The sequence below is a fragment of the Centruroides vittatus genome, unplaced genomic scaffold (genome assembly GCF_030686945.1).
Source record: "Centruroides vittatus isolate TY-2023 unplaced genomic scaffold, ASM3068694v2 contig_1832, whole genome shotgun sequence".
Lineage (NCBI taxonomy): Eukaryota > Metazoa > Arthropoda > Arachnida > Scorpiones > Buthidae > Centruroides > Centruroides vittatus.
Window position 1 is genome coordinate 635,578 of NW_027121128.1, and position 24,310 is coordinate 659,887.

At 28.2% G+C, this 24,310-nt stretch overlaps 1 protein-coding gene across 1 annotated transcript; it reads right to left on the reverse strand.

Moving 5' to 3' along the window:
- Nucleotides 1–1,291: 1,291 nt before the first annotated feature.
- LOC136969940 (calcium load-activated calcium channel) lies at nt 1,292–24,278 on the reverse strand. The gene is made up of 7 exons (XM_067264258.1): nt 24,183–24,278; nt 15,214–15,291; nt 15,059–15,118; nt 8,859–8,905; nt 7,453–7,520; nt 1,871–2,015; nt 1,292–1,794 (listed from the first exon to the last, which is right to left on the reverse strand). The coding sequence occupies exons 1-7, from the start codon at nt 24,241–24,243 to the stop codon at nt 1,702–1,704; spliced, it is 552 nt and encodes a 183-aa protein (XP_067120359.1). The 5' UTR covers nt 24,244–24,278; the 3' UTR covers nt 1,292–1,701.
- Nucleotides 24,279–24,310: the final 32 nt, after the last annotated feature.

Here is a 24,310-nt window from a genome sequence, read left to right on the forward strand (position 1 = left end):
AGGCTTTTATACAGTTGGTACCTCGATTTAACCCTCTTCTATATAGTTCCTGTGGAGGTATATGAGTTTCGTTTACTATAAACTGGGATAAAAAAAAAACATTACTATTCAGATAAAAAGGAAAAACCTTTTGCAACACACTTAAGGTTTTAAAATGTGCATTGGCATGTTAAAAAATCAGCAGTTTTTTTGCATGCAGGTATACATATTTTGTTGTCCAACTGCATACAACAGAAAACATTTTGATCAAACCTATTACTTCAAATTTATGGAACACATTTCAGAGTAATATTAATAATTTGAGTCTCACCTAGAACTAAACATTAGTTTTCATAATACAGCAGAGCATCGATTATCCGACTTATCGATTAACTGACCGCGTTCTACTCGGCAAATTCAAATGTCCGCTAGTGATGTGGCACTACAATATTTGGTTATGTCTTGGCTACTTTAATATTATTTTTGTTAAATTTTTGCATGTTTTAGCTGGCAGCACTGGCTCAACCATGAAAGGGAGGCTAGTATTTAAACCAGGCCTAATACACTATACTAATAATGTATTTTTTCATGCTTTTCGGTTATCCGACTTTTCAGTTATCCGACCAACCCTAGTCCCCAATTAAGTTGGATAATCGATGCTCTACTGTACTAAATAAAACTAATCTGATATTACTCATTAAATTCTTTGAAATAGCAAATCTTATTTTATATTGCACACTTTAAAGTAGATTTTTGTTAATTATTAAACAGTTTATAACAGACCTTGACAATATGTATCAATAATAATTAAGAAAAATTAGCAGCTATTTGTATTCAAAACGCATGAATGAATATGGAAATGACAAGAGACATTGCATAAAGATGCATCATAATGATATTGACTCATGTTGAAGCATTGAAAATGTTGAAACAAATTTTAAAGAAACATCTTTGGGATTGCAGACAATTTTACTTTAATTAAACAGTAATAAGCTCGTTAAAATTGAAGGGAACATTGAAGCAAGTAGTGTTTATAATCACACTCTTAAGTAAATAATCCGATTATAATCAATGACCCAAAATTAATTTAAAAAGTTTTAACTATTAGTTACTTCATACTGCAATATTGGGATTTCTCAATATCTGTATCATTTGAAAAAACTGAGTTCTATTCTAAATCGCCGTTTCATATCACATGTTGCAGATTAAAAATATTTTGATTTTATTTCAAATATATTGATAAATAAGTTTTCAGAATACATAAAAAAAATAAAACTGTGATATTCTTACACGAAGTAAATTTGTTCAAATATTTTTAAATCATTTTTTTTTTATTAGACTTTATATTAATATATATGTATAAGATGATTTTTGAAAAATATTTGTTAAAACAAATTATTACACAATATATTTTTCATAAGAAATACATAAATTTTCATTCTTTCATGATAAAGATACGACGATATCGTATAAAAATAATTATAAATATTTTATCACCGGAGTAAACTGAGTGAAGACATTTTCTGACTTAAAATGTAATTCTAAATGGGTTTCTATTCTAATTTAACTATGAGGATGGAAGTCTAATTTGAGAGAGAGTTTTTTTTTATATCTATTATTATTGTTTTAAAAAAATATTTTCCCAATATAAATGATTCAAATGGATATTTGCAATACTACGGTAAATGGTACTTTATATATTGCTAAATGGTCAAAATTTCATCACTTCATTGGTTGTGCCGACGGAACGAATATTGTTCCGCTCTGTTTGTTTGCAGTTCTCGATGGTGCAAAGCCCAGGAGCTTTTGAATATTCTAAAATAAAATGTGATAAAATATACACAATTGTAATAATAAAAATTAATACTTTAATTGATAGTAGACAAATTACCTGTCTTATAGACATTGTGCAGAGAATATATAGAAATATAAATGAACAGTCGGTGTAATCGTCTCCGGATAAATTTCGATGAGACAGACCCTGAATCCAAGATATTGGAACAAAAGGCAATTTGGCTACAACCCGACCATCAAAACTGAAAAAAAGTTTGTTAATAAATTTTTCAATTTACATATTACTTTTTTTTTAAACTTCATTAATGATAGTATAAATATATACAATATAGATTAATAAAAATATGATATTAATGGAAATCTGACAAAACTATTAGCATTAAAATTAACTGTTTTTAACTATGATTTATGATTTATGATATTCGTTCAAAGTTATCACTGGACAACAAAATATTTCGTTATTTTATAATTTTATTTCTAATCTATATATATAATTGAGACAGATTGATGATAATAAGCACAGAGCCCAAATGGTTAGGAGTTGATAGTTGAAATTTGGTACACAGTTAGGGTATGTCATGAGAACATACACTAAGAAGGGATTTTTCGAAATTTCCCCCGGGGGTAGAGGGACAGGATTAAGGCTTCAACAATGGAAGTGTTAAGAGAAAGCGACGTGCAAGATTTACAGGTGCAGATGCGGTTTTTTGTGTTTTAATAGGGTACGTCACGAGAATGTGCACTAAGAAGGGATTTTTCGAAATTCCCCCATGGGGGAGAGGTTGTTAACACTTCCCCTTGTGGGGAAGTGTTAAGAGAAAGCAATATGCAAGATTTACAGACACAGATGCAGTTTTTTTCGTTTTTGCAGGAAATCAAGCATATTTTTAGACCCATCTAAAAATTCTCTAATTAGTCTGGAAACAGGGACCTAATTCTTGCATTCTGTGAAAATGGGTAAGATTGACTATAATGTAATAATCTTAATCTTTGCTATCTTTACTTTTTGCCTGAGCAATACTGGGCCTATCTGCTAGTAAAATAATAATACAGTAAAATCTGCTTATTATCATAACTTTGGGACTTGTTAGTACTGATGATAACTGACAGATAAAATCTTATTTATTCATTCTGCTTAATGTTAACTAGTAGAAATTAGTTTCGTCGACTCTGATATTAAAAGGACACGTTTAAAAAATGTATGACTTGAAGATTTATTTATTTCTACTGTAGAGACGTGTGCATGCTTTTTCTTATCTCAGCCAAAATACTTATTAGACAAGTCTGCTTTGGTGAGGTATTACTGTACTGTACATGTATTAGAATTGTGCATGATATTGTGGACTTAACTACTCTTGAGTGATTGAAAAAATAGTTGAGTATGAAAATAGAAAACTGTTTACTGGTTTTGCAAGTTCATGTTGGATGAGTCATTCATTTTTGTGTGACTTTTTATGAACATAAGTGAATTATTTCTTAAAAATACCAAAACTAAACTAAGCTGTTCTTCAGTTAGTCATAAGTCAACTGCAAAAGCAAACTAAACAAGAAAATGTTAAATAAAGTAAGAACTTATAAGAGACATTTAAATAATGTAAAATCATTTCTCACTAATAATAATTTAGAAATATTACAAGGTGAAAAAACAAAACAAGTAATAATTATGGAAAAAGAAAGAAAAATGGAAGTCATCGGACAATTGATACAAGAAGAAAATTATAAACAACTGGATAAGGATCTTACTAAAAAGCTAATAAAATCTCTAGATAAGGAACTTGAAAACTTAAAAATGCACCAATTAATAACAGAAGAAGACATCAAATATATCAAAAGAGAAGATAACAGTACACCAAAATTCAATATAAGAGTAAAAACACAAAAATCCAGTTAAGTATAGACCTTTAATAGACGTTAAAAACTATGTATATTATAATTTAGAAAAATACTTAAAAAATAAATTAAATCTATTAGAAATATCTAAATATAGTATAAAAATGTAGACAAATTATTAAAAAGATTAAAAAATAATAATAATATAATTAATTATAATATGAAGTTTGGTATTGCTTGATATTAAAAACAGGTACCCAAGTATTACAACAGAAGACATAGAAAGCTTGTTAATAAGAATAAATGCACCAGATTGGTTAATTAAATTATGTTTAATAATAATCAAGAACAATTATTTCCAGTATGACAGAAAATTCTACACCCAAATGGATGGAATACCTATGGGAACATGCGTAGGTGCGAAACTGGCAGAAGTATCCACGATACTAATTGACGAACAGATTAATAATATAGAGGGAATCAAATTTTACAACAGCTATGTGGATGACTGCATTATAATTTTTGACAGAAGAAAAACAAGTGAAAATATAATATTAGAAAAAGCTAACTAAATAAAAGAAAATATCAAATTCAAAATTGAAATAGAGAGGCAGAATAGCATTAACTATTTAGATTTAACTATAGAAAGAAAAGAAGATAAATTAATTTATAAAAAATATGTTAAACCCACACAGATTCCTAAGTCTATAGTTCCAATTAGTATGAAATTTAATATATTTAAAATGTATATAGACAAAATAAATCATAGAACAAGTGAAATAGTAACTCAGAAACAGGAAAAAGAAGAAATAATTAAAATGTTTATACTAAATAATTACCCAAAAATATTACTGAAAAAAATGGATAGAAAAATTAGAAAAAGATGAACAGCCAAAAAAACTAATAGATAAAAAAAACAATTTGTAAAAATAATGTATGTCCCAAAGTTATTTGAGAGAATTAAAAAAGTAATAGGAAGTATGATAAATTTAATACCGGAAAAAATAAGTCAGACTAAAAAACACATTTGTTATAGAAATGATGAAAAATATGAAATAATGGAAGGAAAAGGGGTAGTGCATTCATTCAATTGCAGTTGTCAACAAAAGAAAAGAAAACATATATTGGTGAAATGAAAAGAAAATTAAAAATAAGAATAAAAGAACATATTTCGGCAATCAAAGCAAATTATGCAAATTCAGAGGTAACTGAACATTGTAATACAATAGGATGCGAGGTAGATTTAAACACCATAAAGATAAAGAAAAAAGAAAGAAATAATTTTAAATGGCAATTGTATGAACGCATCCACATAGACAGAAAGAAAGAAAGAAAGAACAACAATACAGGAAGGGAAATACAACAATTATGGAACAAAATTGGTGGAAGGGGTGGAAGGATAAAAGGGAAGATCAACTTGGGATTAGACAATGTTGAAAGTGAATGATAAATGATGTAAGTTTTTTAAGAAAAGGGTTTAATCCAATTTTATCAATTTAACTGATTTTATTGTTTTTAATGGAGGAATAGGATTGGATATGTATTATTTATTGTCTTAAATATTGTTGGATTCAAGGATGTATTTATAAACCATGATATTGTAAGTTTTACATTGTTTATTTTATTGTTGGGAATTTTATATTTTATGTTTTATATAAATTTGTAACAATTTTATAATTGATTTTTTAGAGAATGTTGGTCGGAAACCTGCTGATGAGGGGCCAAAAGGTCCGAAACACAAAGATATTGTGTGTGCGTTCAGGTGATAAATAAAAGACTGTTTTTTTCTGATTTGATTATTTAACTTGCAGAACCAGTTATCCAGTATAATAAGTCCTAGTAATAAATTAAGGCCTAGTTGACAATTTAAGCATAAATACATAAGTTAAGGACACAAAGGCATAAAAGTTATTAAATATTTTGTTAAAAAAAAAGTTTATATACAACAGAAATTCATAGACACATGAAAAATACTTTAGGTCTATGCTCCTTCACATTTTCAACAGTTTCCAACACTACTCAATTTAAGTGTAGTGATGAAAATCTGAATGATGATCCTCGCAATGGATGTCCAAAAAGTGCATCAACATCAGAAACCTTTAATGAAGTTCATGATATGATTTTTCAAAATCACTGATTAAAGTTACCCAACATTGCTAAAGCTGTAAGCATGTCAGATGAATCAGCAACTGAAAAATTACATATGAGAAAACTAGCCACAAGATGGGTACCTTGTTTGTTAACAATTGAACAGAAATGCATGTGCACTCAAATTTCTCAAGTGTCTGAAACAGTTTCAAGAAAAATACAACTGATTGTCTCCAGATTTGTTACCACAGATCTAAGTTGGGTCCACCACTACACACTAGAAACTAATGAGCAATCAAAACATTGAAACCTACATGCTCAGCACCAAAAATGGAAAAGGCTTCTGCAGGACAAGCCATGGCATCAGTTTTCTAGGATGCTAAAGAAATTTGACTAATAGATTCCCTTCCAAAGAGATTATACTATGCCAATCTTTTGGACCAATTAGATAAGATACGAGAGTACAGAGACCAGGATTAGGAAAAAGTAATCTTAAAACCAAGACGATGCACCTGCTCACAGAAGTGTTCTCATGATAAAAAAAATCAACTAATAAAAGTACAATTTGGTGCCACATATGCCTTATTCACCTGATTTAGCTCCATCCAAATTCTATTTATTTCAAAACCTGAAAAATTCATTGCTGGAAAGAGATTTCTTCAAATGAAAAGGTGATAGCGGACAGTTATTTTGCAGAACATCCAGAATTACACTTCAGAGATGGCATAATGACTTTTGAGTACTGTTGCACAAAATGTATTGATATTATGGGAGACTATATTGAAAAATAAAAATAATTTCAAAAACATATAAACTGTTTTTCTATTTCATTCCAAGAACTTTTTAAATGACCTCATCAATACAAAATGCCAATTTTTAAGTCTCTTCAACTTTGTATTAGTGGAATTTGACTATATATTTAGTTTCTGAAGTTCACATAAAATAACAACAATTATATGAAGAGGAAAATAGTTTTCAGGAAATTCACACCTGCTCATAGATATACAAATGAAATTACCAAATATAAAAAGTCAGTAATGCTTTTTAAAATAAATTTTCATTTATTTCCTGCTTTTCATTCATCCAATTCTGTGATTGGAATTGACAAATGAGATATATATTAAATATAATTTAAGCCAAGAAGCTGAAACTATGCAAAAGATATTTTCAAAATAATGTTCAATTGTAAAAGAAAACAATGACAAAAAAAAAAAGACTCATTACAAATACATTTGCAATAAACTGCTGTTATTTTTATAAAAACAACCATATAAACACTTTACATGATGTTTTCTTCTATTTTCAAAAGTATATTAAATAATAAAATTGATAAATTTTTATGTAACTTCTTGACTCTTTAAATACTCCAAAATATATAAATCATTTGAATCTATCTAATACTTTGTTTGCTAAAAATTTTAAATTATTAAATGCATAGATCCAAGTAATGTATATAAAAAGCAAACTTGACCAGAATTACAACTTTGTTTTTAAAAAAATATTTAATTTCTAAAGCACTTTAGAAATTAAACTATTTTAGAATTAATGTTTGAGTTTATGCATATTTTGTTTAAAAAAACTACCAGAGAAAAATTAATAGAAGTTTTTAGTAAAAATATTAATATCATTAATTATGTTATTCAGATATAGAAACAACTATTATTGTTGTTATTCCTTTAACTGAACAATAAAATATTTTTGCTTTTGTGGTTAATATGTTCCATGCAATGTGTCAACTTCTAAAATTAATATATTACTTACATTGAGTTAAACATACTGAGTAAAGCTGTAAATGCAAATCCAATTGCAAACATGGATTTCATTTTGACCTAGAAAATACAAATTTATAAATTTATTCGTATAATGTCAAAGTGTTAAAGTATACTATAATTTAGCAAATTTAATGTATCTTGATTTATCAATCTTATTCATTAAATTACTTATTATATTTTTCAATTTGATTTTAAGATACAATATTTTTTTCAGTCTAAGAATTCAGATATGATAATTGTTCTATTTCAGTTATCAAGAGACTGTAAATTAGTTAAAAATCATTCTTGGCTTTTAGATGTTTAGTTATTGAAATTATTCTTGGTACCTTTGCATAAGCAGTTTAGTCATCTATCTTTAAGTCAAATTCTGCAATTTAAGATTAAGCTTAACAGTAGTAATATAAATTAATTATGTTAAAACATTCATGTATTTTTTAATCATCATATTTGCTTTTTCTTAAAGTGAAAGATAAAATTTTAAATGTGTGTCATTCATGAAATTCACAAATACATTAAAAGTTTTTCATAACAAGTACAATGTAAAATAATTCTTAACCTAAATACGTCAAATTTTAATAATTGTAAAAAAAAGTTAAGTTGATTTATCTGAATTTAGGACCTTGTTTGTATTATGAAATATATATGACTTTAGTCAGTAATGACACTGCTTTATTTTTGGTAAATGTTATGAATGAAATGATACAAATTTAAGAAAATTATGATGGAGAAACTTGGATCATAAAATATTGATAAATATCTTATTATTAAATCATAAATGAACTTTTTTAAAACAAAAATTAATTATGCATGTTTTGAAAATATACAGAAAATTTCTTTTAAAGCATTATTTATTAAATTCTTGCAATTAAGCAAATGATAATGGCCAATTTTATAGTTTATCATCATAAATTTATATAAATGTGATGGCAGTTCCAACAAAAGTTACAGAAAAGATTAAAACTCAATGCCAACAGCAGCTTTTAAGAAAATGTCTGTTATGAGTTAGTGCATTATTTTTTTTTGTTTTAGAACATTTTAATCAAAATTTAAATATATTTTTCTTACTAATATAGATGAGATTAAAGTTAAAAATACACAAATGATGAAATTTAATAATATGTACAATCAAATATACAATAAATTAAGTTTTAAAAATTATAGCTCCTTACTTTTCTCATAAGTTATTTGATAATATCTAAAAGTATTTTTTAACTCTTCTTTCTGGATTTATAACTTATTTTAGATTGTTGTAAAATAATTCTTAATAGCATTGATAGTTTTTCATAATTACTAATAGAAAATATATAAATATATAAAAAACAATCTACTAAGAACAGTATATTTTATTTATCTCAGTAATAATTCACTTCAACATTAACAAAAAATTATACTTACTAATGATAAATCTCTATTATTGTTTTTCAATTTTTCTTCTTCTCTTTCTGAAGTTTAAAAATAAATTACATAAAATATCTTAAATTTCTGCTTAAATTTATATAAAAAATTTATTTAAGTTTTTAAAATTATAGTAATGTATATTCTTTTTAAACATATAAAAAGTTTGAAAATTTGTATAAAACTATATGAATTTTAGATATGGCAACAAATAATATGAAACTCTTATATTTTGTATAAAACTATCTCACAGAATAGCTAATTACAATTTTGCCATAAACCCTTCTGCTACTGAAATATATTTCTATCCATTTTATTATCACAAGTTTTTATTTTTTGAATTTTTAAAGAACTAATGAAGTTCAAGAATTATAACTGATGACTACTTCACAAACAGGTTTACCACTCATCTTTTTCAAGATTGCTTTAAAAGTTAATCATCATCTATCACATTCTTTTAATTCTTTTTTTAAACTTTAAAATTAATAATTGATTAATATTAAAAGCTGTTCTAATAAAAATATGCTGAAATACCTTACAACTTTAGCTTTTATTAAAGACTTCCAAGTATTTACTTATTAAATCAAATTGCTTGTTTGTGAAAAAATAATTACTGTTCTGTAATATTAAGACTTCAGTTTTTATATTTTAAGACTTTTTTTATAATTCTATATAACTATTGATATTTTTATCTGGAATTGTTTGCTTAGTAAAAAATTTGATTTTTTTATTAAATAATAAAAATTTTGTACCAATTTTATCAAAATTTATAGATGTTGATACTCAGAATATAAAATGAAAAAATTTTAATTATAGATATTTTATATAAAAGATCATCAAAAAAAGTATGTAGCCAAATTTTAAAATGTTCCATTATAAAATAAAACAAGTAAAATGGCAAAGCCATTTTTGAGATGAGAGTATGTCTTGGAGACTCGGGGCTCGACTGCACACCGTTTTCTAAGGAAAAGAGATTGTAGGATCGTGGCATAGATTACAGTGGGCTTCATTGCCACCGTGGTTACAACAGGTTGTATTGTCTCACAGTGGGTCTTGTTCTCATTCTCCAATCTTCTTTGGTATCGCTGCTTTTGAGTGCAATCGTTCAAACTTTGCCAGCCTTGGTCATGGCCACAATGTCGTCTACAAGGCATTTTTGGTGAAATTAATGGGTCAAAAGGATCCAAATGAGGTATCAGCAACACACAAGAAAATCAAAACGAGAGCAAAAGAATACATGCGTAACGTGTGTCACACATTTGTCAAAATTCGACTTCGCAAGTTTGTATTTTGAACTTCCCAATGCATGCATTGAGGTGCATGCCAGTTGCCACCTGTTTGCAAGTTCCATCTGAGGGTGACAGATGGCACTACTAGTTCTACATTGCATTTGTGTTTATTATTTCAATTGGCAAGCAACACATGCACAAACCTCACACTCACGCCGATTTGTAGAAACAGTGTCGCCTTTTTGTATTTTATTTTGACCTGGTTCTTGGTCCCCTGACTACCTACAAGTCTGGTTTTTTATGTGCGCATGATTTGTGCACCAAATACTCTGTGCCAAATTGCAATTCCTGACATGTACTCTTTCATACCTCTAAGGTGTCCAGCTGTTGACAGCAGCACGGTTTTATAGATAAGACATAGTCTCCTCAAAAACACGATATCAATATATTCTTATTAATGTTATGTATTTATTAATATCTTATTGCCTTAAGACAATAAAATATTAGTAGAAAACAAAATCAAGATCAACATGCAAAAATCATCAATCCAAAGCCTCAAATTCTCACTTGTGGAATTTTACCAGTTGTAGAAAAGTCAAGAAAAGATCGATTCAAAGGGCAGCATTGTTTCTGCCATGGGACAACATCAGAATTGCTCTGTCGACATCATTGAAGTATTTTCCACCACAGTTCCAAGCATGAACCAGCCTTTATGGTATCATTCTTGTTTGATAGCACTTGTCAGAATTTGTTGTTTGTTGTAAGCATTGTTACCAGATAACCATGTAAGAAAATTGTAAAATCTGTATTCAAAATAGCTCAAAGTTGCATGCACAATGACATACGAAATTTTTGTGCATTTCTTAATGTAATATTTTTTTTGTTTTTCTATATTTATTTAAATGTATAAAATTTACAATATGAAGTGAGTCCATTTTCTAGTTGTAGCCAAGGATCTTCATACACTTAAGCAATAAATTTTCTTCAACAGAAACTTTATTTTATACAGGAAAAATTTGCACATCTCTTATGACAAAAAATTGAGACTTACAAAGTTAAACTTCTTACATGGGAAAACTTCTAATGTGAGAATTTCTTAAGAAAGTTCTACTGTATTAACTTTTTCATTACAGACATATTTTCAATAAAAATAAACTTATTCACTATAAATGTGTTATAATACTCCAACACCCGTTGAGAGACTATTTATGTCACAACAATGATTTTCAGTTTGGATGGGGTCGATATAGTTAATACTATTGTGATAAAACAATTCTTTGTAGTGTAACAATTACAAAATGGTTATGATGTAAAAAATTTAAACCTATCATAAATGTAAAAAGAGATTCAAATATTTCAATCTCAATCTATTTTTTAACTATAACAATAATTACTTTTGTAGAAAAGATATTTAAGAATGTAATTGTGTTGTTACTTTATGAGAAAATTTGATCAAAAATATTTTTTTTTGTAATTTTTGAATATTCTTAATTTTCATTAGAAAATTGTATCAGGAAAATAAAAATATTTTCAAGATAATTTTTATTAAATAATATTAAAAATTAAAGTTTTCTCTGAAATTTGGAATCTGGTAACCATTTTTGTTTCAGAAATCGATGTCAAAATATTTTAAAATATATGTAATATATAATTTATAGTTTAAATTATAGCAATTAATATTGTGACATTGGAAAATAATAGAAAAAGTATATTTGTTCCATAAAAAATTAGTATTTTTAATTTCCAGTTATAGTTTTGCATATCTGCAAACTTCACTTACAATCTGTTTATGGAAAGAATCAACTCAAGATCATCATCATCATGCATGATGTCACTTCAATTAAACCAATCAGCACATTCCCTAATGATGTCAGCACATTTTGCTTAATATGCCAGGCAATATGTGTATTTTATTTTATTTTCTCTCACTCAATGGCAGCACAACTTTTCTTTTAATTGTGTTATTTTTTACAGCATGCATTAATTGTAAAGAATATGCATTTAATAACTACTATATGTAGTATTTTTATTTATATGGCAATATATTATAATAATTGTTTTATTATAAGTTTAGATATAAGTTTGACTTGGCTGCTCTTCTCTACTATTTTTTTAGTCCTGAAAAGGATCTTTTACTTTTTTATATCATCAATGTGACGATGGAATGGATCTTCACCTTTGCTTTCAGAAGTTGCTCGGCAATGTATTAATTAAAATTTGTCCCACAAAGTCCAGTTGGCCAGTGGATTCCCAATATTCTTCCATAATTTTTTCTATGTGATGAATTGTTGCTATCAAATTTTCCTTAGTTATTGATACAAAAGCATTGTTCACTAACTTTTTTACATCCACCAATTTATATGGTGTTGTGGACAATGTATGCTTTAATTGAGCCCATATTGATTCAATGGGATTAAATTTGCAATGATAGAGATGCAAGCAAATAATTGTATGACCTCTGGACGCAACCTCTTCATCAATCTCATAACATACCCAGGAGTTCTTATACATCTTAATTATTTCATAAAGTTCAGCTCTATACCATTGATCAGGAAATGAAATTCTATGTTAAATTAGTCAATCTATCATTTTTTGCTTTTGACTATTGCTGGACAGAGGGTTCTCCAGTTGATGACTATAATATGAAGCAGTCCATAAAAATGTATGATTTTTCTGGAATGTTGAGAATCAGTTGACTCGGACCATTTTAAAGAAACATTCGTATATCCATTTCTTTGTGGTAGTTTGGGTGCTTGGCCTTTGGAAATGAAAACAAATTGGGCATTGGAAATAAAACTATTTCATTTCCAGCAAGAAGAATTATCAATCGTCTGCTTTTTCAAAGTGGGACTTTCAAATTAGTTGCATTGTCTTGCCGGCATTTTGATAGTGTGATGCTCGTTCGTCTATGTTTTATCTGTATGTATGTATATATATATATACAGGGGTGGCTTTTATACTGTTCACAAAAAATTAATTCTGGATGCAACTATGTCATTTCTTTCCATAAGTGCCTTATGTCAGTTAACTTAACAATAATAAAATCCAAGCTTATTCACAATCTCCTTTAATGATTCAATGCATACATTAAAAACTATCTTTTCTTTTAAATCAGAGGTTCCCAACTTATTTTTATCACAGAATCCTTTTCACCTTAATAAAAAATGTTGAAATCCTACAGATATCAATGAATTAAAGCATACTAGGTATCCACTTTAGACCAAAACTGAAAGTAAAACTACAATTAAATATAATTAAAATTAATTAAACTTGAAACAATGGTTTTTAAAACCATTTAAAAGTTGTTTTAAAATTTTCAAATTGTAAATCATATTTATTTTTAAATTTATGTTATTTGTGTGCAGTAGTGACAGAACATTTTGCTTTTAATACATATATACAGATTTAATGATTGTATTTTTATTTATATGTTGGATTCTTTTTAACGTTATGATTTTTTTAATGCTTTAGAGTTTGTTTTACTGTTTTTATGGTTTCCATTACCTTATCAAACATTATATCATAATTTTGGTTTGTTCCATTACCAATAAATTGGTCTCCAACGTTTATAAAGCTATTAATAACTTTAGCATGTGTATAGTCTCAGATTGAGTCTTGCATCGTCATACAAGGATTCAATCCAAGAGTAGAACAATTACACCTCACATCCCAAATCTGCATTGGCAAATTCATACGCCACTAGATTCAACAGATTTTATTGTGAAACCCCAAATTTTCATTGACAGAACCCAAGTTGGGAACCCGTTTTAAATCAACATGTAGATGATGTAGGGTTGGGACTTTGTCTGCACAATACAAACTATAAATAAGTCACTGAATTACTGGTAAATCAAAACCATCCACAGAATTGTCTAGACTCTAAAGAGTCCTTGGCCTCTTTTTCCAGGTGTAAGGAAAAGCTTTGCTTCTTTGAGAACAGCAGTTACTGTGAAACAACTAACATTAGTAGCCATGGCTGTCTGCTGTCTTATTTGATTTACCAGCAATAAGTTATTTTTTCTCTTTTTCCTTAGCAAAATATTGATGCACATTATAAATCTGGGACTGACTTTACAGTAAACTTCTTCATATTCCAATACCAGAATGTGAAGCTTCCATAACACTGTTTATAATGGCAGTGACATGTAAACAAATGATTAAGATACCAGAGGTAACTTGCTACAACTAATTGATCAATGGCTAATGCTCATTTGTTAATATCCAAGTTGATTCTTCCATAGACAAACTAAGGTTTCCCTTACCAGAGTATTGAAGGTATAAATGAATACTATAAATAATACCAGTATTTACAGTATTAATTAATTAGCAAAAACTTATCATTTTACATTAGTTATACAACAGAAAAACTATAAAGTGTAATATACAAAGTCAATTTGAAAAAATCCAGCTATTCCTAATATAATGAGAATGGTTTGTATGACATCAATATAACCTGGCAGCTAAGGAGAATGGACTAATTGACAGTGTGAGAATTAGAAGCTGATCTGGGATTTCAATTTTTTTGTATCTTGTATCTTCTTCAATGTCTCTATTTTTCAGATTACATGACTGGATAATTTCCAGACAGACAACATATACATTTACTATATCTTAAGTTTATTTTAAGTAAAATAATATTGTTTTATGTATGTTATTTCTTTTTTATTTAATTACATTACTGTTAACTATATAAACTATAACTTGTTATTGTAAATTCTGAATTTTTATTCTAAAATACTCCAAATATATTTAAAACATAAATATCTAAAAAGAAGTAAATAAAATTTAAGGCATTTGATAATTATAAATGATGTTTTTTTATTTAAAAATTTTAAATTCAAATTTTTGAAGACAGTAAATTAATTTTTTAGATTTATTAATTATACAGACATAATCTATAGCTTATAACTGTAAATTAAACTTAGTTTATTCTAAAAAATTAAATTAGCAGTAAAATTAAAGTATTTTTACCAATCTTCTTTTTCTGTTGTCTATCGACAGTGTCGCCATGAACTTCTTTCCTTTTCTCTACTGCATCAATGGAATGTTTAAATTTATGTATAAATTTTAATAAATGTTACCAAATAATATCGCTACATTAAATAAGTTATAGTTGCTACACTTACAACGTTTGCTTTGCCTTTCAACTTCTGCTTTGAGTTTTTGATATTTTTCAGTTCGATATACCATCAGCCATGTCAAACCTTAAAAATATTTTAGTTAAAACGAAAAATAAATATTTTAATATCAGTTTATTATGATTTTTAAATTAAAAATATAGTGAACATTTCTAAGATAATTTTCAATTTTATCTCTAACACAAAAATTTTTGAAAAATTTGTATTACATTTTTTTGGTAACAAACTAAACAGAAAAATAGCTATTAATTAGGTTAATAAGTCATCACAAACTTTAATGATATGTAACTTATTTAATACTTGTATTCTGCAGATAATATTTTAGTATATGATTGTATTCTTAATTATCTTTCATTTGATACCATGTTTAATTAATTGATTAGTGACATTAAGTGTACTTTCTTTGTGAGCTGTCAATTATATGTGATTCTGAAAACTTTCTGAACCACCACTCCTACTTAAAATATGATAAAATAGACTAGAACTTCATTGCAAAGTAAATACAGTCAAACCACAGTTTTCAAACTTAATTTGTTCCTAAAAGTTGTTTGAAAACCTATTTGTTTCTAACCCCAAAACAAGACTCTTTTTTTGACCTTTTTAGCTGTATTTCATACATAAAAATGCAATATAATACAATATTATCTATATTTATATCTATTCTATATGTGTATATTAAAAGCAAAACATTCCATCACTGCCAACTGAAACCAAAACCGAAACTAACACTTTACAAAGAAGTGCTATAAATAAAGACTCAACTCTGACTGCCTGGATGAAACACAGTGGAACCTGTCTATAACAGAACCCCAAGGGACTGAACAACTCTACAGGTTTCACTAATGGGATCCCAGCAATCCCAACTGTTTTTTAACCCAGGAAATCCCGCAAATTTCTTAAAAGGTCACTTTTTCTTATTTTGTGTTCAGGTTGAGGAAATTTTCAAAATTGAAAATATAATTAACTCATAAACTATGAGAATACATTTGTATTTATTAATTTAAAATTAATTTAAAGGATCTTCGGGCCTTCTTATTACTTTTTTAAATTTTTGTTTGTTATGGCATGTTACATATTGTCAATAATCAATATGTAGCCTATTTGTGGCAAGACACTGAAAATTCTTTATTTGTCAGAATCTGTAATATCTTGAATAATTATGCCGATGCTGTCTTAATTTTTAACATGCCCAGTAGCTTCAATAACTGCATTATGGCAGGTTGTGCAAATTGGGCAAGGATACAAATGAGTAGGAAGTATGTAAGTACGAAGTTTTCCTTCATAAACCTGATTAAAGCCAAATGAACTGCCAAATTATTGGGCCATAAGCTTGATGCCGTTATTAAAGCAGCTAAGGTAGACAAATCAAGAATACTAGATGGCAAAAGAAGTACTGCAATGCATCTGGAAAACGAACTAGAAATCTTAAAGGCTACAGGTGAAAAACCACATAACATCTGTCTTCTCTTAAATGCATTAAACACGATTCCAATCACATCAATTGAATTGGAAAGGGCATTCTGGGTAGCAGGACTTTTCATTACTAAAATAAGAACCAGATCAAGTAATCAAAGTATTAGACCATCTTTGCTTTTTAAAAACTTATTATAAAATTTACAATGATATTTTGTATTATGTTTTATTTAAAAAATGAAAATTACCTACTAAGTTAGAAGTTTGATCTAAGTTCATTTTTTTCTTTAAATTTTCAACTCAATTCAAAGGCATTTTTTTTTTTTGTAAGCAGTTTTCAACAAACTATAATAAATTTTTTTTCTATTTGAGAAAATTTTTAAGTAATTCAAAGGTAATTTTTAATATGTATTTTACACAGTATCATTATTATTATTATTTTGGAGGTTCCAGACCATATTAAATTACTTAAAAAATGAAAAATAATTATATCATTTGATTTTGAGATTTATTTTATATCTTAAAAATAATTAATTATATCCCGGAAAACAGATTGCTTTTTCTCGAAATCCCAAAAGACCAGGAAATGAGAAACCCTAATAGGTATCCCTTGATTAATGTGATTAATAAATTTCTTGATGTTACCATGTATATCAAAATCACATTAATCAAATATGGTGGTATCTTGGTATGACCGAACAATCACCACCTGCTAGAACAAATTTTCAATTAAAAACAAATATTTTTTATTTTAACTTTAATTTTTTCATTCATCTGTAAAAAAGTTGTCTAAAATAAAAATGAGTAACTAATTTAAAAATAACCTTACAGCTGCGTACCTTCATCCGACAAAATTATATTCAATTCATTTCATTTTTTTTCCATGAGTGAAAAAAAAAAACTGCACGTGGAACACAATCATCAGCATGTTTTACAACCATTTCAAGTGGCTGTAATGTTTCAACAATACATATCTATGACACACTAAGATTTTTTGCAAATTTATGAGTTATTATTTGTCAATCTTTAACAATTTCGTCCCACAATTTCTCTTCAGCAGCTTTTGGGGGCCCGTACATCAGTATCATTACAACTAAAGGATACAACTAAAGGATACAAATCCTTTAGTTCAAAATTTCCCGAATGATACTTTCAAAACCATGTTTGACACATTTGGAGTTTAAAAGCATCTTTTCCATACATGGTATGAGTATTTTTTACTGTTTGTATAGCATGATATCCTTTATGAAACTTAAAAAGCATGCATAATATGCATGCTGTGCATTTTATATGCAAACATTTTGATTTGATTTTATTCAAAAGAAATGTGATGTAAAAAAGTTTAAAATAAGCTTCAAAACAAAAAATATAATCTCCCATCAGGAATAATGTGTTAAATTCACAAGTTGTAATTACATCAAATATTTATGTTAAGTAAGAACGACTGTTAATAAAATATGCAAAAACTTTCCATTTGAATTCCAATAAAATTACTTAATACAGTAGACATATTTTGCTATTCTGTATTTTTTGACTTTTTTATGATTTATACATGCTAGGCTTGTAAACTTCTTGTTAAATTTGTGTTAAATCAAATAAAGATACCAATTTTTCTGCTATATGGCCCAATTTTCCTTTGTTTCCACAATGAATAGGTTTTGTTACGTACAGATCTGACTGTATAACCAAATCAATCAAGATGGACAACAAGTACTTTATCCACACTTTCTGAAATACAGTGATACCTCGGTTTTCATCAATAATCCATCCAAAAACAATCTGCGAAATTCAAGGCAATTATTTCCATATGAATCAATGTAATCCAATTAATTCGTTCTAGACACTCCAAAATACATACCAAAAACACATTTTATAGAGAATTAATGTAGTGTTAAATATAATAAGAAATTAATATAAAAGACTAATCTAAAGGAAGGTGATGGAATTGTTTGGCTAGAAGCACGGGGTAATGTCTTGTCTTGTAGAAGCTAGTTGGACATGAGCTTCTAGCCTATTCCGAACTTTAATAATAATAATTAATTAAAAATTATTATTATTAAAGTTATTAAGAGATGGCACCTAATGCCTCCCTCTAGTGCTAAATTAGTTGCATAATTTATTTAGTAATATAGCCGTGTCTAGCCCGATAGAATTCGGCATTGGTTGGTGTCTAGCTTTATAGTATATCGGGTTTAGCGATGTTGTTTGTTTACATTCATCATAAATTGTTATACTTTTGTTTTGTTTTATTTATTCTCTATACTACTCCAATTATTTACATTTTAAAATCAAATACAAGTTATTTTTGTAATAATTATGCCAGATATAAAAGGTATTGATACTAAATACACAAATAGAAAAATACATCTGCATGGCAAGTGGAAGTCATGGGTTTGAGTCTTGCTCCAGATCACTCTTTTCTTCTGGAATAGTCTAAATTAATTCAATTTGAATTATTAAATTTAATACAACATTGCAATTTTATTACCTACCTTTATCCATATTACACAATATGTGTAACTATACCAAGTTATTTAGCCAAGTTATAAAGTTAAAGCCTAATAATGAACTTGGAATTACCATTTGATTACTACCATAATTTGGGCTTAGTTTTCTACATAAAAACACTGAAACTGAATGAAGCAAAAAAAAAAGTACAGTCAAACCTGTTTTTATGCGGGGGATAGGGACCGCATTAAAAAAAAACGCATTAAAAAAAATCTCACGAAACTTCACGAATGGCTGTAAATAATAGTTTTCGCGACACAATTAAAAAATATTTTTTTTATGCAGTCAACAGGGACCGCATAAAAAAAGTCTCACATAGAAAATAACTCAAAACCGTACAAAATAGAATTTATTGACAACAGATGTCAGCACTTGACTGCATCGTCTGGTCTATCGTCTGTTTTACATATTTTTGTCCAGGTGGTGTTTTGTTGACTTAAAAAGTAAATTATTTCATTTTTCGCATATTCATGCAATAATATTACTATAATAAGTGCATTTATGCTATAATAAGTTTATTTAGCTATAATAAGTCAACGTAAGACATGACGAATCGCACGAGACTAGTCGCCAACTATACCGCACAAATTAAAAATTCGCATTAAAAAAATCGCACATAAAAAGAGCACATAAAAACAGGTTTGACTTTACTATAAAATCTTAAGTTCTAAATTTAGTAAAACTGCTTTGTGTAGGAATTAAATATTTTCAAATAAATTATAAGATTAAAGCTGATAGTAGTACATGATGACCTTACAAGATTGAAAATTTAAAAAAAAATTCTCTTTACCAAAATTACTCAATCTATTAAAATTTTTGTTATTAAACAAATCTCACAAGAAAATAAATTACAGATACTTGCTACAGATACTTACTATTTTTTATAAATAGATTAATACATACTTATTCTGAAAATTTCATATTCATTTTTTCCACCAAGCCTATCAATAATTACCTTATATATACATACATACAAAAGATAATTTATTGGCAGATAAATTTATGTATAAATATAAATTATATATGGACCGTTTATTTTGAAAGTGGCGTAAGTCCATTTTTGGAAAAAATTGAGAAATCCCATAATATACATATAATTTAGTGTGAACTTTTTATGTATAAACAATTCACACTTATTATTTTAAAATAACCATAAGCATTGATCAATTAAAAATTTATTGGTAAATGACATTGCATAACCATTGATTATGAAAGTGGTGTAAGTCCATTTTCTGCAGTCTAAGCACTTGGGCTTTCCATAAATTACACGTGCATTTTTCTTGAAACTTTTACTCTCTTCTCTTGTCCCAGTTTTTCCAAGTTTTTGTAACTTCTTCCCCTCTTTTGATGTCCAACATAACTCAACCCCCATTAAAACCTTCATCACTTTATGAATGATAGATACCATAAGTAGAAATGAAACATACAAGAAACTTTTAAATATATCTAATAAAATGCTTAAACTCTATAAAATTTAATGAAATAAATGGATGTCCACTAATCCTTAACCATTCTTGTCTGACTTGTCTTAAAGAAAGGGATTAACGCCCTCCCTCCCTTCCAGTGGACATCATTTATGGACAGCCCCTTACAACTGAGGAGGAAAACTATGAATTTTACCCATAAATGTACAATTTGATAGAATGGAAAAAAAATCCATGTAATGAACCTAAATGAAAAGTAGTGTCTAATGGTAGCTCATAATAATGATAAACTTATCATAAAATAGTTTAACAATAAGTAAATATTTTTAATGTTCAGAATAAATGCCACTATTTTATTTCTTGTTATTATATATAAACAAAATCAGAATAAAACACAATGTGTTTCAAGTGAAATTGAGTTTTACATAATAGAAATTTAATGAGTTTTACAGTTCAATAATTTTGAAAGTGGTGTAAGTCCATTAATGGCCCAGAAAAAATATATTAGTTTAGTTAAATTCACATAGAAGTCTTTATGCAATCAACTTACATATTTCTAAAGTCATAGAAACATTGTCAAACTTAGTACACTTTATTTATATTTTTGAATCAACTAAAATGCAAACGTTTAAATATCTCGAAAGAAGAAAAAATGGACTTACACCACTTTCAAAATAAACGGTCCATATAATGAATGAGAGACATTACAAAGCTGTTAAAGGTGGTGAAGACTTCCACCCAGCTTGGAACTTTTTAATGTGTGAAGACTTCTACCTCTTTCCTGAACTGAAAGTGTGGCTAGGAGGGCAGAGGTTTGGGACTAAGGACGATCTTCAAAACAACGTTAGGGCCCATCTCAATGAATTTATTGAATTTATTACCAAAAGTTAGGTACAAACATGGTTACTTTTCAATATAATCAGCATGAAGATTGAAACATTTGTCACATCTATGGACGAGCTTTTCCATCCCCTCTTCATAGAATGTTGCCGCCAGTGAATTGAGATGACCTTAATGACATTGTTTTGAAGATCTTCATTATTCCCAAACCTCTGCCCTCCTAGCCATGCTTTCAGTTCAGGAAAAAGGTGGAAGTCTTCACCACCTTTAAACACCCAGCATATAGCCCCAATTTAGCACAAAGCGACTTCCATCTGTTTCCTGAACTGAAAACGTGGCTAGGAGGGCAGAGGTTCGAGACTAATAACAATCTTCAAAACAATGTTAGGGCCCATCTCAAGTCATTGGCGGCAACATTTTATCAAGAGAGGATGTCAAAGCTCATCCACAGAGAGACAAATGCCTCAATCTTCACGGTGATTACGTCGAAAAGTAACCATGTTTGTACCTAACTTTTGGTAATAAATTCATTTTGTTATTTACATTTGTCTTTGTTTTATGGACATCGGAGGTTGAAAAAGAAATAGTCCTCATATATCTTCATAACTAAGTACTATTGATCACTATTATATTTTCATGGAAACTGATAGTTATAAGGATTGCATTTAGTTAAATAAATCAATGAACTTTTAACAGTGGATGAAATTTAAATAATGCTAACATTTTTGATCCAATTAAAGGCCACCTTCAGGCATGGACTATACACTTTCAAATAGGGTTGTGCAAAATGATTAGTGTGTTTCAAAACATTCAAATCAACTCAGTAAAGTGAGTTGATTCACTGACAAAACACAAACAGATACACACACCAAACTGAAACCTAACCAACGAGTTTAATGCATGACTCAGTGCAATACATTTTAAATATTTAAGTAGGGAAAGCTAGATCATCAGATTGAAGGCTTCCAAAATATTTCTCTATGTTAAAGATATCAAATAATTTAATTTCTGAATTACAACTAACTTTTTCAATAAAGTAAACACAGATTTTTCTGGAATCCAATATTTAATTCCAATAAAAGCAGATTTTACTTTTCTACCATACTATATATCTTTCAAATTTATAAGCCTGTTCAGAATATTCTGTACATTGTTGATTAACTGAAACCAGCTAAGCAGAATATACTAAGATTAAAAGTATATTCTCGCATGATTGACTTTACTTAATTTTATGGTAAAGTGCTTCAGTCATTCCAACTTCTCAGCTAATATCTGATTCGTCAAATTTTTTTTTTTGCAAAGGGCAGCACACCGAAACTGAGTCATGGTTTGAAAAAGCAGAATGAGAGTTGACTCACCAAAATACCAGTACAAATGCAGCTCTGAACAAGGCAGTTGAGATCTTATCAGAGTTGTAGAACAAGCCCGTAGAGGTAAAAAAGTCAAAAGGAACTAATGGCCTACATGTAGTCCTTTTTTAAGATTAGTCTTCAAAATCTTGACCAAACTGCTTATTAAACATGTGATAGACTTAATGGAACATACAGCGTGACTCCAACTGCACCCAAAAATAGTCTGTATAATAACATTTCTCACATTTTATGGGCTGTTAACCATCTTTACTAAAGTAGAAAACTGTTGATTTTTAGCATTGTTTTGAGAGTTAGTTCTAGATTTTTTTCACTTTTAAATTTTACTCATTTTTCAATTATCAAAATTCCAGATAGGTTAATTTTGAGGAGCTCTATTCACACAGGGTCATATGTAAACCATCAGTTTCTTTGACTTTATTCCTACGAGCACAGTCAGCTCAACAAGGTCCCAACCACCTCATTCAGAGCTGCATTTATACCAAAATACTACCACGATTCAGTTCATCCTATCGACTCACTTGCTCATTTGACAAGACTACTTTCAACTGTCCATTAATCAGGTCCAAAATTTAGCATTATTTAAACTTCACCTACTATTAAAAGATGCATTGATTAGTAAAAATACGTAGAAAGACTAAAATGTCTTCTCTCTCGCCACGTCCAATAACCAGGAATGACAATCTTCCACTGCAGAGACAACCTTTCTTTAGAGGCTACACATTCTACGTATTTTTAGTAATGTGTAAATCCATCAGCCAATTTTAAATAAATGCATTGATTAATTGTCATATTGCATGTTTAAATTTTAATTTATGTAATTTCTCCAATAGAGTAAAAGGTTAATGTTACCTATGGTAGCAAACATGGCGGCTCGTCCCTGAAACAGTGGGGACGCACATTCCAACCTAACCTAACCTATTCTATTCTAATAATTTGGTTGGCAATAAGTATGGTAATTTATTAAAATAGGTTAGGTTAGAACGCGCGTCCCCACTGTTCAGAGACGAGCCGCCATGTTCGCTACCATAGGTAACATTAAACAATTAAAATTACTCAGAGATTGCAAAAAAAAAATTCTTATTTACTTGTTTTTATGTAAGAATAATGTAAAATGGGAACATTCTATTTAAAGTATCAACTTTGATTTATAAATAGTTGTTTATTTAGAACATTTTTAAGCTTAAATCTATAAATAATTAAAGAATTGGACTTCATTTTTTCACAATATTTTGCCTATTTTTTGAAAAAATTATAAAAAATATCACTTTAGAATAGCATTATTTATGCTAGCCACAATTATTTCTTTATAATTCGTATATTATTATAATTTATTGCATGTAATGAATGATCAACCGTGTAAAGTTCATTAAATACGAAGAAAATAAATCATTCCATTTACCTTCTCCTAATAACGCTGTAAAAACCGAAATTAATAAAATGAGAACGCTATCTCCCCACATTTTGCCAGACGTAACTTTACATAGCGCCACCTGACATTATTAAACTTTTGTAAGAAAAAGTCGAAAA